At 52.3% G+C, this 12,665-nt stretch overlaps 1 protein-coding gene across 1 annotated transcript; it reads right to left on the reverse strand.

Annotated features, from left to right (window-relative positions):
- Positions 1–8,453: 8,453 nt before the first annotated feature.
- LOC119385401 (uncharacterized) lies at positions 8,454–11,684 on the reverse strand. The gene has a single exon (XM_037652846.1). The coding sequence runs from the start codon at positions 11,682–11,684 to the stop codon at positions 8,454–8,456; it is 3,231 nt and encodes a 1,076-aa protein (XP_037508774.1).
- Between the last annotated feature and the right edge of the window lie 981 nt (positions 11,685–12,665).

Raw genomic sequence — 12,665 nt, forward strand, 5'->3', positions numbered from 1 at the left:
GGCCTTGTGGTCCGTAAAGTATAAAGTTAATGGCTCCTAAGGTTGCAGCTTGAAGTTTGAGAGTGCGATGTCAACGCGCCCGTTTCGCTTCGGCTTCGCGAGCCCACCACTCCGGATCGGCTGGGGCACTGGCTACGTCGACGCAACGCCGGGATGACAGGCCTCGCTCATAAGCTGCTTCGCATCTAAGGGTACCTTGCATGATTTATGGCGTAGTGGGTACCTTGCATGAATGACGATGATTTATGGCGTAGTGGGTACCTTGCGTGAATGACGATGATTTATGGCGAAGAGGGTACCATGCATGATTTATGGCGTAGTGAGTGCCTTGCATGATTTATACTAGAGCAGGCGTCGCAGTGGAGCGAGCGCTCTATCGCGCGTCCATATGTCAGGCAAACATTCCTTTCTGCACACCTTGCACGAGCTCTCCGCTCATGTGAAAACTTCGTTTTCGTCTTTCTTCCATATATCTAGTGGCACCGTTTTCTCAGGCAAACACCCCTTTCTGCACACCATGCGCGAGCTCTCCTCTCGTGCCAGCACTTCGTCCTCTTCTTTCTTCCATACATCTAGTGGCACGCGGGCACTGGTCACGCCGGGGGGACAGGCCTCGTTCATAAGCTGCTTCGCGTCTAAAATATAAAAAGTGCCCGTGGCAGTATACCCAGGCAATCCGTACCACGACCTCTGAAAAGCAGAGCATTGCTTTGGGCGAGTTGGTTCATGGTCATACTTTCGGGGTGCAGTGCTCAAACACACACGGACAGAGACACACAGTGAACTCGACGGGCGCTGACTTACAATTAATGAGTCGCAAGTCAGCGCCCGTCGTGTCTACTAGTGTCTCCGTCCGTGTGTTTTTTAGCTCTGCAGCCCGAGAGTTTGACTCTGAAAAGAGGTTGCTGTTGCTGTAGCCACATTACAGAAAGCACCTGCCTGCCGGCCTTTGGCCTCAAGGGCCTTGAGGACGCATACGTTCTATTCACCATCTCTCCCTAGTACATATCATGCTCACTGGTCATTCTTCCCACCCCATACATCGCATCGTGCCTCACTGCCAGAATTTTATACTCCATCATATCTTTTAGGCTTCTACGTAGCGCGTCATTTTAGGCCTCTTACAGCCATTATACTTCCTGTCATCTTAATCACTGGTCATCGCTAACGCCACATGTAAAGACATGGCGCTCTTTGGCCAACCCTGGCCCTTGCGCCACAATATTTCACTAATCATCAGGGACCTTTGGCCGCCATTATGGCCAATATTCTGCGTGGCCATATTGCTTATCTTTAAACAACGACGGGGCAGGTCTGACAGATAAAGGTATGGTACAGACTTTGCGCCTCCCTCTTAGGTTATTATGGGGGGGTGACCGCCCCCTCCCCTGCCCCCCTCGTGCGCATGCCTATGGTTGGAGTGGCGTGGACGCGCGGTGGTAACGGCGGCGGCTAATCGGCAAGCGTGGCGACACTTCTGTTCAGTTGTTCTTGAACAAATTGGTTGTGGTCGGGCTATTTCGATGAAATTTTAGTTTCTTGCGCTTATAGGGACGGTTTCAGTCACTCTGACTGGTGTTCACTAGTAACGTAACAAGAATCCCGGAACAATTCTTTTCACGTATAGACCTCGTATCTTGCATGTCCCTTCAAGCAGCACGGTTATCCTCGTGTAATTTTGCTGCAAATTACGGTAGTCTAAAGTAGGGCTCCGCGACAACATAAAAGCGATAGACTTGAGCTTTGTGTATGCTTAATAAAGAGGAATTAAGCACTTTTCGGGACATACGTTTGCGGCCAAGGAACTTAACAACTGCACCACCGTCGCAAGCGCTGAGAGCATAGTCAGTGAACAGCGGCTTCATCAACTTCGTTGTTATGTGTTCCAGAAAAAACTTGCGATAGTCGCTGTCTGTGTCTATACAGCTGAGGACATGAGTTCTGTGACGACTGCCACACTTCTCGGAATTCATACCTCTAAGGGCTTTGTGACATACTTTCTGTGGGGGAGAACGTGGTCTACAAGCTTCTAAAGACCAATCAGTAGCTTTAAGAGCTCCTTGCTCGGCTTGAAGACCCCGTCCCGATCTTGCTGGGCAGTAAGGCCAAGGAGAAGTGTATTGCCTTCCTGGCCCTGCAGTAGTGCAGTTCCAGGAGAGAATGCTTTCACTTGCAGCCCTTACGGTGAAGCCTCCAACCACAGCGACAATGGCTTCTTCCAGACTTATGCAAGGTGCCGACGTTGTCAAATGGCTCTTCAAGTCGTTCACAGCCTCGTCGAGAAACTTGGCACCAGTGGCAGGCATGGTGAGGCTGCGCTTAGTCGGCAGCAGCTGCCTTGCGATGAAAGATGTTGAGCTCTGAACGGTGCTCTGGTCGGAGGTAGCAACGATGCCTGTCTTCAGCATTTTTCAATCCCGCATATTGTGCTATTTACATCAAGGATGTCATTACTGCCGGAACTTCGACGCAGGAAGCCAAACTTGGATTTTATCGGGTCACTCGACACTTCATGTGTGAGCACGAAACTGAACTTTTTCACAGTCAAGTGACAAAAAATGCACTGCACAATTGACGTGATCGCAAAGACACGTGCGTGGTACGTTTCCTTCCTTAAAAATCTATCAGCTATGGTTTCGTTCTTGAGATTTTCTATGTAAGCTAAACAAGGACCCTCGGGCCACTCTAATATAGGCTCGTCTGCTTCCGTAAACTGGCGGATGTCGGCGTTGTTAGAGTAGATGCGTTGTTGGCAGTTGCTGAAGTCCATCATTGTGAATCACCTCTTCATCATTCGCATGAACTCAATTGAGGGCTCTGGTGACGTGAAGGCCACGTCCCATGTGTGGCAGGCCTGATTTCTGATGTACTAGACATTCATTTTTGTTTGTTGGGTGCACGTTTTTCCTGGTCAGGAACGTTACTGGCCTCACTGTCGAGTTTTTCTGCATTTTGTGGAGACTTTTCACATACCTTTACGTGATCTTCTTTTCTTTGCCAGGAACATTGACCACACATTTTTTATAATGTGGCTCTGGTTGAAAAAGAGAGAAATCTGCTGAGAAGGATCGACTGGGTGCGACGCCTGTATGTTCGTTTTGCCTCCGCACAAAATATCCATTGCTATCATATTCACTGTATGGCTATCAGTCACCAGCCGGGCAATGTCCAACCCAATATCGGCAGTCTTCTTCGGCACCGTACAATGACTGCCAGCTGTTCTCCCGTGCAGTCTTTGGTAAAAAAATACCGTACACGTATCTTAAACCTTGCGTGCAGACCGCACAATGAAAAGCATAAAAGAGAGTTCACCATGACTTTGTTTTCGAGCTAGGACCAATGTTCAGGAGTTCAGGGCCCATGTCAACTTCCCCTACAAATGCGTCGATTTGCTTGTTGTAGATCAGTTCTTCCCGGATCATCATCTCGTATACCACGAGATTGCAGACGTTGGATGGAGGTGTGTCCAGATTTTGCAGTTGTCTTTCAAAGTGACAACGGACCAGGTCGTTGAACCGAACTTGTCCGGTGAATATTCCAATGTGTTTCTGGAGAGTGTTTCGACATGTTAGTCGGAGGAGGCCCTCAGTCGCGATGTTCTCGTAGGTCTTTGCGGAGAGGTGTCGAATGACGATACATTGTCGATACATTGTCTGATACATTGTCTTTTAATTCTTTACTTGGTCTCGAAGCAGCACTCCTTTTGCATTTCCGTCTTCTGCATCGGCCGCAACTTCTAAGAATGCACTCACTAAGCAGCTTTCCTTAACCTTCTGCAGCTCTTGCTTGTACGCGCCCACAGTTCTGGATAGTCTATCAATTTTCGGTCATAGCTCGCGTTCTTTATGTCGCCACCGTTTCCGCTGGACGAAAAAAGTGGATGAAGATGGTGTTCACAGTGTCTGCGCGGGGATATGACCGCTTAGAATGGGCTCTTGTTTTTCGTTCCGTGTTCTCCAGAGCTGTGGTAACATATGTGATCTTTTTTTCTGTTTTATGCAGGCTCATGTGACGCGGCTATCGGTGCAATCGCACTACGTTCAAAGGCGAGTGCGCTGCTTCTTCCATCTGGGAACCACCCGCTGGTTTCTCCAGCAGCACTTGGTGATATCTGTAGCTCAGCGGGTTGTCCAGTTGAAGGTGTTATCGAGCTTTTTGCGCCACTTCGTCGTCTTGCTCATCTACTCACTGGCACACAAGAGAGACTTAGGGGAGGCTCGCGCTTGCGCATTTCGGCAATAAGACATCGCCTTTTACAAAACACATGGTACACACACTACAAATAAGAGAAGTACGGAAGTGCTAAAAGAACGGAGCAGTTGCAACGAGCGAGCGGCAGCAGTCAGGCACACGTGTTAACAGTTGTTCTTTTAATAAATAGGAGAAACTAGTTTTCAGTAAAGAGAATTTATGTAGCATATGAGAAACCGAAATTTTTTATTGAGAACATATTATCTTCATCTTTCCGTGGATTTGTTTTCGTTTGCTTAAAGGGCCCCTCACCAGGCAGCATAGCAAATTATAGTAAGACGCTGGAAGTTGTGTGCCGAATGAAGAGCATTATGCCGAAAGAAGTTTTCAGATTAGTTCATCACGAGCTGAGAAAAACAATAATTTGTAGCGGTGCGAAACCATGATACGAGGAGGCGTGTTTTAAACCCTTGCCACTCCCCCCGTGTAGCCTTCACAAGCCAAATAGCCAAATCCCTTCCCTGCCCTCTTCGGCACCGGAGCCAGAGGATCATACGACACATACGCATGAACACGTCATGCGCATGAACGGCCGCTACCTAGAGATGGACAAAGCGGCTCACTTCAGTGAGCGGCTCCGAACGGCTCAGCTCACTTAATTGAACCGGCTTAGTTTAGCGGTTCACCGGCTCACTTGATACTAGGAGAGAGAAGAGGCAAGAGGGAGAACACTGACCTCCCCCTCCCTCCTCCTCCGGGAATTTAGAATACTTTTTCCATGCAGGCAGCTTGATAAAAACGGTGCCTGCGCTGGTCGCTGCTGAATGCCCCCCCCCTCTCGCCCATGCACCCCTCTGCAAAAAGTTCTGCACAAGCACTTGAGCGCAACGTGCTTCCCCGAGCCTCGACAAGCCAACCTTTCCTCACCACCCCTCTCGCTTTTGGGTTTCTGAAACCCGGACATGTTCATGGCCGACTCTGTAAGGAGCAGAAGATTGACGCGTGTCACAAACGAGCTCGTCCATAAAGCGCGCGCGCGGCCGCTTTCAAACGGCAGCGCGAGAGTACGGCGCGAGCCGCTCGCCCAAGAAGCGCGAACGACGAAAAAACAAGTATCAAAAGACGCCGACGCGCCGCATCCCCCTCGCCCACTAGCAGTCTCAGATCAAACGCAGAGGGAAAGGATGACGCATCACCGAGCGACGCCGCCGCGAGTAGAACCGGCGAGAGAAACCTCGAACATTCCGTAGCCTTGGCTGTACTGCACGCCGAAGAACCCCCCCCCCCCGACGCTTCTAGAACCCTGGGGAGGGGAGATAAAAGCGTGCCACGACTACCAGTGAGCAGTCAGTCAGTGAGCGCCGTTCTCCCGACCGGGCTGCAGAAATTAGGCGCCTTTTCCTCTTCAAACCACTACCACCACCAGTCAGTGAGTGAGTGAGTCAGTCGGCCCGGAGATGGTGAAGTTATGCTGAGTGTGGCTCCGTCAGCCAAAGAAGACGTGTTTATGATGGTGTGCGGTCAGTCGATCGTCGATCTGGAAGAATCAAATGACGACGCCCTGTGAGCCGTGACAAGTTACGTCGACGGAAGGAGCAACGACAGACACCGCTGGAGTTGGCGTGAGTGTGTCGTTGAAGAGAAGAATTCAAGTACCGTCCAAGAATTGTGGACATTTAGTTTCCGTTGCGTTAACACCATCTGAGTTATATTATGAAGTTGTAACTGCTACCAGCCGAGTGTGCATGTGTTTGTGATGTTTATACTGCCTTAACTGAGAATATATTTCGTTTGTGTTATCGACTCTCGGCTCTGACTCGGTCTTTGGACCACAACCGGCGTTCACTGGCGCACTGAAAGGACCAACTCTAAATTGTCCGCGTTTTCGTGGTGCGTTTCTGGGGGCCGATACGTCCGCTCTTGGAATCCGCCCGGCGATTGCCACCCCCATTAACGGGACTAGAGTTACTGTATATGCTACCTTTAGGTAGCAGAGTTGCGTATCTGTCTTCCAGAGCCGCTAGCATCCATGCATTGCGGAGAAGCTGACGCTCGGGCCAATTTTTGTATTTCTCGACGCCGCTCTGCAGCAAAATGAATTAACACTAGTCATCGGCAGCCAATGTTTATCGTCGGCCGTCGACATGCCAGACATGTTTATTGGCGGCACGGTAGGCATGTCGCCTGCGGAAACAGAGTGCGACTTCACCGCATAGCTGTGGTTGCTAACCGGACCTATGCGCAACTCTGCTACCCAAAGGTAGCACATACAGTGACTCTAAACGGGACAACAGTTATTGTGGGGTAAATAGAAGAAATACATAAATGAAACTACCCCGACGCGTACCACAAGTATAACGTGTTAATAACCAATCAAAATAAATAAATAAATAGGGCTGGTGCCAAGAAATAAATTTAGGGAGAGGAAAAAAACAACAAAAAAAACGAAAAAAAACGAGAGAGATAAATAACACGAAAAAAAAATTTTTAAAATAAAGAAAAATAAAAGGGGGGACTACTCGCAGCGAACCACACCAAGGGAACGGGCCCGGCAGCAGCGGGCGTTTATTTAAATTTTTTTCTTTTCGGTTTTTCTTTTTTTTTGCTTTTTCTTTTTTTTCGGTGTGTTCAGTCTTGAAACTTGAATCTTGAAACTTGAATTTGCGAAGTTTTCTTGCTTCCCAAGTGACTTGTTCATCCAAAGTGGCTCTTGTCTTGTTCTTCCCCAGGACGGTTGAAGGATAGTGATAATGGGGTGGTCTTGTAGGTCATGGGCGCTGGTGCTTTCAGCTGTTTTAAGCCTTGTCTATGCTGGGAGTGAGGGGGAGAACCCCACCTCGTTTGGTTGAGCACACTTCCAGCTCGACAAAAGACCTTGATTGTTAAAATAAACCTTTTTTATATATGATTATGTGGAATGGATTCATTAATGTATTTTATCATGGTTTCCAATGTTTTTAGTTGCTGAACTTCGTTTACTAATTCTGGTTTATTATCTTAAATGTTTCGAGTGAATTTCGAGATTTCATCTCTGAATTTAAGTGTATTTTTGCATGTAGTTAAGTAATGATCAATATTGTGACGTTTTCTCCGATAATACAAATATTGTTATTTATTTTTCCAAATCTTTGCAGGTAGAACGGGAATCGTCCATGCCCTGTTAATAATTGACTCGTATAGTAGTTTGTTGGGAAATGTTGCGGAATGTGATAGACACTTTTAATCCAATTGTGGACTGTTGTCTTTTTATGTTCCGTATGCCAAATTATGTTCCATTTATTGAACGTTTCTTTCTTGAACTGGACTTTGATAAAATGTTTCGTTATTGGAACTGTCACCATTGTCCCTGATCTAAATGCTTTGGAAGCTAATTCATCTGCTAAATCATTACCGCAGTCACCTGAGTGGCCTTTAAAAAAAAGAACACGTAATTTTATTTGTTAATTGTACCGAAGTTACCAGTATCTTTATTTCATCAATAAATGTATTAGTGTTATTTAAATTGTTTAACGCTCTAAGGCATGATAAACTGTCTGTGTTAATTTGAAACGTTTCATCATTTTGCAAGTTTTTGATGTATTTAAGTGCCTTGATTATTGCCACTGCCTCTGCTTCAAAGCTGATAAGAACAGAGTTTATTTTCATGTTATTTACAATACATCATAAATGGTTACATTGGGAACTCAAAACAGAACGAGATAAAAGTGTATACAATAAGAACCGGGAACAAAAAGGGCTAAAAAATATAGTTAGTGGTGTTAGTATTAAAACGGTAAAACTGTAAAGGTGTACAATACTAAAAACCGCGGTATCGCTTCTCGGAATAAAAACTATTTACAGGAGACCTATATGGCTACGATAAATGTTCGTGGAGGCGGCGACCGGGTCACTGACGCAAAAGCGTTTCATTGTCCGCAGGTAGTTCTTGGAGCACAACCTGCAGCAGACACGGTCGTTTCCCAGATCCCACGAGCCGAGGCAGCCGACGACGATGGCTTCGACGGAGACGCGCTGGAACCGCCGGAGGAGATGTTGCTGTAAAGGGGCATACTTCTCCTCCTTGACCCTCCGGGCCTCCTGGAACGCCTGCATACGGTTGTCGAAGGGACAGCAGACGTCCAGGATCAGGGCCTCCTCTCCCCGGGCCAGGACCAGGTCGGGCCGCAAGCCGGGGACCCCGACCTGCTGGTTCTCTCCGATGACAGTGAACCGTCCCAGGGCCGCCTTCTTGAGGCGCGCGACGATGGCGTTGTGGCGCTCCGTCATGGCAGGCTCTGCCGCATGCAGTGGCAAAGCACGTGCGGCAGTGTCTCCTCCCCGTACCCGCAGCGTCGGCACCGTTTGTCTGCTGCGGGTACCCAGGTGCGTGTGCCGTTGAGAGGGAGGAGGTTTAGCCGGGCCCGGTGGATGAAGCGCCACTCCTTGAAGCGGGTGTAGCGGCCGGACCGCATGAAGTGTGAGTTGGCGGGGTCCGCCGCTACGCACGCCATCGCCTTGCCCTGGTTCGGCTTGTCCTGGAGAGAACGGTCCCGGACCTGGTTGAGGATGGCCCGGAGGGTCTTCACCAGCTTGTTGCGGTTCCGCGCTGACACCAAGGCCTCCCCGCAGGTGATGCGGGCGCCCTGCTCAAACATCTCCCAGGCGACAGTCAGGCGACGGGAGGCCTTGCGGGCCTCCGTCCAGACAGACTGGAGTTGCGTCGCAGTCTGCCGGAAGTCGCCCTCCGTGTCGCCCGAAAGGTAGGCCTCGATGTCTTCCGTCTCCGCCTCTCGCCGTAGCCGCCTCGACACTACCCGGTGGAGCTCCTCCCTCGCTCGCTCCCGGACCTCCGGATCGATCGACGACAGGAGCTTGAAGGCCCCGTCCACTCGGCAGATGTCGCTGAGCTCCGCCGCAAGAGGGATATCTGCAGTGCCGGCACGTGGGCTCCCGTACACGTACTCGTTCGACGCTCTAGCCGGCACGTACAGGGTCTTCTTGATCAGCGGGCGAAGCTCCTCGTCCAAGCGATGCCACTCTCCCTTGCTGGCGAGGCCCACCCGCATGGCAAAGTTGAGGGCTGGATACAGAAATGTTTTGATTGCATCCAGCCTCTGCCACGGGGCGAGCATTGAGGAGAGCAGCTTTCTGCCGAGATGGATGGCCTCGTCGACCGTCGTCTGGTCCGGTAGCACCCTAAACCCCACAGGTCGCCCCAGGAACCGGTGCCCCTCGAAGTCCGCCAGTGCCGGGACCGGGTCGCTCCCTACGGTGAAGGTGTTGGGCCGTGTGCCCACCGGGTAGCGCCCGGACAGATGGAGGGTTCGGCACTTGGCGGGCTTAAGTCGCAGCTTGAGCCGGTCCGATAGAGCCGTCACCATGTTGAGACGGCGCTGCAAGGAGGTGGCGGGGTCCTTGGCGAGCAGTGTCAGATCATCGGCGTAAGCAAGGATGTTGTGCTGCTTATCGCCTCCCTGCACCGCTCTGATGACCGGATCCACCACCAAGTTGAACAGCAGGCCGCTCAACGGACAGCCCTGCCTTAGACCGGCTCCGATGGGAATTGGCTCCGTGGTGCCTGCAGCTGCCACGACGCAGGTGGTGTTGGCGCGGTAGAGCTCCTCCACGATCTCGGAGAAGGCCTCCCCCGCGCCGGCGCCGCGGACAGCATCGACGAGGGCCTGATGGGCGACCGAGCCAAAGGCTCTTGCGTAGTCCAGGAACCCCACGCACAGCTCCCCACCTCCCGTCCTGGCGTCGTCCAGGCGTCCCTGCAGCACGAAGTTGTGTTCAAACACCCCATCGTGCGGCAGGAAGCCCTTCTGACACCTGGCCAGTACCGCATGGTCGCCCAACCACCGCTGCAGCCGGGTGGTAAGACACCCGACATACAGTTTGGCGATCGTTCGACCAAGGGCAATGGGTCGCCAGTTTGTGGGGTCCTCGCGGTCGCCCTTCTTGTGGATCAGGATCGTCCTCGTCGACTTCCAGCTCTGGGGTGTGCGGCGGTATAGGAGGCAGACGTTGAATACCGCCGCCAGGTACCGCCCGTCCGGGTCCACCTGCCTCCAGTGGTGGTAGGTCAGGCGGTCCTCCCCATGAGCTGTACTTTCGCACCTCCGGAGCTTGGCTGCGACTTCGTCGGGCAGAAAGGGGCACGTGTCCAGTTCCTCGCTGGTGGGGGCTCTTGACCTGAGGAGTGTCGTGTCCACTGCTGCTGGGGACCAGAGACGGGTGTAGAAGGTGTGCAGGGTGCCTGGGTCGATCGGGCAGAGCTGCGAAGGGCCCTCCGCAATCAGCCGGACGGCCCGGCGCCGGTTCCTCCTGTAGAGACCCTGTATTATAGCAGCGTTATCGGGGTTAATCTCGCGCCGTGGTGGTGTTTGGCGCGAGCCCCGATTCGGCAGCCGCAGGTGTTCGGTGGCGGCTGCCTCGGCGCGGTCCAGGATGTCTTCCAACCGCGCCCACTGCTCGTCTGCCACAGGTAACCGGCTTAACGCCCGCAGCTCCGCCGTCTCCTCCGCCAGGACTGAAGCACCGCCCTCTGGTCCCATGGAGTCGGCTGCTTCCTCCTGCGTGCCGTACGTGCTGCCGTCGCCCTGGTCGTTCCCGCGGGGTGCCGTCGCCTCGGGAGACGCTGGTCTCTCGACGGCTGGCCCCGCGGTCTGCCCTGTGAGCTCCTGCGGGTCCTCTGCTGCAGGACTCTCGTACTGGTCTGAGGAGCTCGTGTCCGCTGCCTGGTCAGCAGGCTCGCCCGTCTGGTCCTCGGCACCGCTCAGCAAGGGGGTGGGCGGAGCCACCTGGGAAAGGTTCTCCGAGGCGGTGCTCGAGGTGGGTGAGACGGTGTCCTGCTGTGGTTGGTCCAGCTCGCCCGGAAGGTCCTCCTCCCCACTCCAGCGGGGGAAGGGGTGGCCACCTGCGAGGGCGGCTCCGGAGCAGTGACCGGTCCGGGCGAGGCCTGCTGTGAAGGGGAAGAGGTCCCGGTACTGTCCGCAGGTGTGGCGCTGCTGTCGGGTTGCTGTGGCGGACCGTTGGTGCTGCTGCGGGTGGGCGGTGCACCTGCGGCGGCATTCTGCCTGGCCAGCGCCTCCTCCCTCCTGTGCCTCTGCTCGTGGTTTTGGAGGCCCCTCCGTGTGGTGAAGGACCTCGAGCAGGTTGAGCACTGGTGCCGGTGAGCAGGGGGAGGGGCACCGGCTGGCCGGTTGACCAGGCAGGCGTGCGTTGTAGGCCGAAGGCCCAGCGTGTCGCCGCAGATGGTGCACACGTTGACAGTCCGCCGGATCCGCACGCCGTGCTCCGCCTCCAGGTGCCGCTGAAGGGACTGGCGGCGCGACGTCCAGACCGCAGGGTTGTAGGCAGCCGCGCAGCCATCCTCGCAGCACTGGAACGTGGGGGGCAGCGGGAAGAAGAGCGTAAGGGTGGTGTCTTCCCGCTCTGGCTGGCGCTCCTGCCCGGGGGGGGGGGTCGCCGTCGTCCTCACTGTGGTCGGGAGCATCGCTGCTCCCGAAGGCCATGGGCCCCTGTCCTCGCTAAAAGCAAGGGCACCGGGACATCTGGAGGGCCGTAGAGGACGGCGACCAAGAAAACCGGGACAGGACCAGGCAGGCCCCCGAGCAAGACGTCAGCACGCCAGGGACAGCGGGCGCCACGAAGACAGCACCGGGAGACAGCAGGCAGGACCGGGCAGCAGGCAGGACCAGGCAGCAGGCAAGACCAGGCAGCAGGCAGCGGCGGGCCGACCCCAGCACGGGGTGAGCATTGAACACTTTGATCTTAGCCAAAAGGCCGAGAAGCGAGAACCTCCCTGCCTTTCCTACATTCCTTCTCTCTCTCTCTCTCTGCTTCAAAATTTGAGCTGTATGTTGGTAACGCATATTGTCGTGTGTTAATAATTTTATTATTGTTATTCATGTGAATAAATGCCGCTCCAGTACTTTTATCTGTTTTAGAACCGTCAGTGTATATCAAGGTTTTAATTGAGTTTGATTTTAATGGTTTCGTGGGGATAGCCACTCTATTTGCAGGGTATATACTCCTTATGTCATATTTGTTGGATATTTGTTCACTTTTAAATATTTTGTCTTCCCATGTGAATGATTCTTTATTGTGGAGGATTCGATATATTTTGATTTCTTTTTCAAATGTTAGGTGTACCGGCGGAACATTTGCAATAACTGGCAACACTATGTTTGAAGTTGTGCGAAAAGGCTTTTGTTATTTTAATAAGTGGTGTGCGTTGAATTGCTTGTAGTTCACGTAGAATATGTGAGTGTGGTCTATACCATGCCGCTGCTGCGTATGTAATCATTCTTTCTGTAGCCCAAATATATATGTCTCGTATTTGTTTACTTGACATGCCCCATGTGTTACCAGAAAATCGACCTAAGTTAGTTGTTAACCTATTTACGTTGTGTTTAATTTCATCTAAATGCGGGAGGAATGACAGTTTGCTATCATATGTGACACCTAAAATTTTTAGGTTATTGGAATATTGT

The sequence above is a fragment of the Rhipicephalus sanguineus genome, chromosome 3, assembly GCF_013339695.2.
Source record: "Rhipicephalus sanguineus isolate Rsan-2018 chromosome 3, BIME_Rsan_1.4, whole genome shotgun sequence".
Taxonomy (NCBI): domain Eukaryota; kingdom Metazoa; phylum Arthropoda; class Arachnida; order Ixodida; family Ixodidae; genus Rhipicephalus; species Rhipicephalus sanguineus.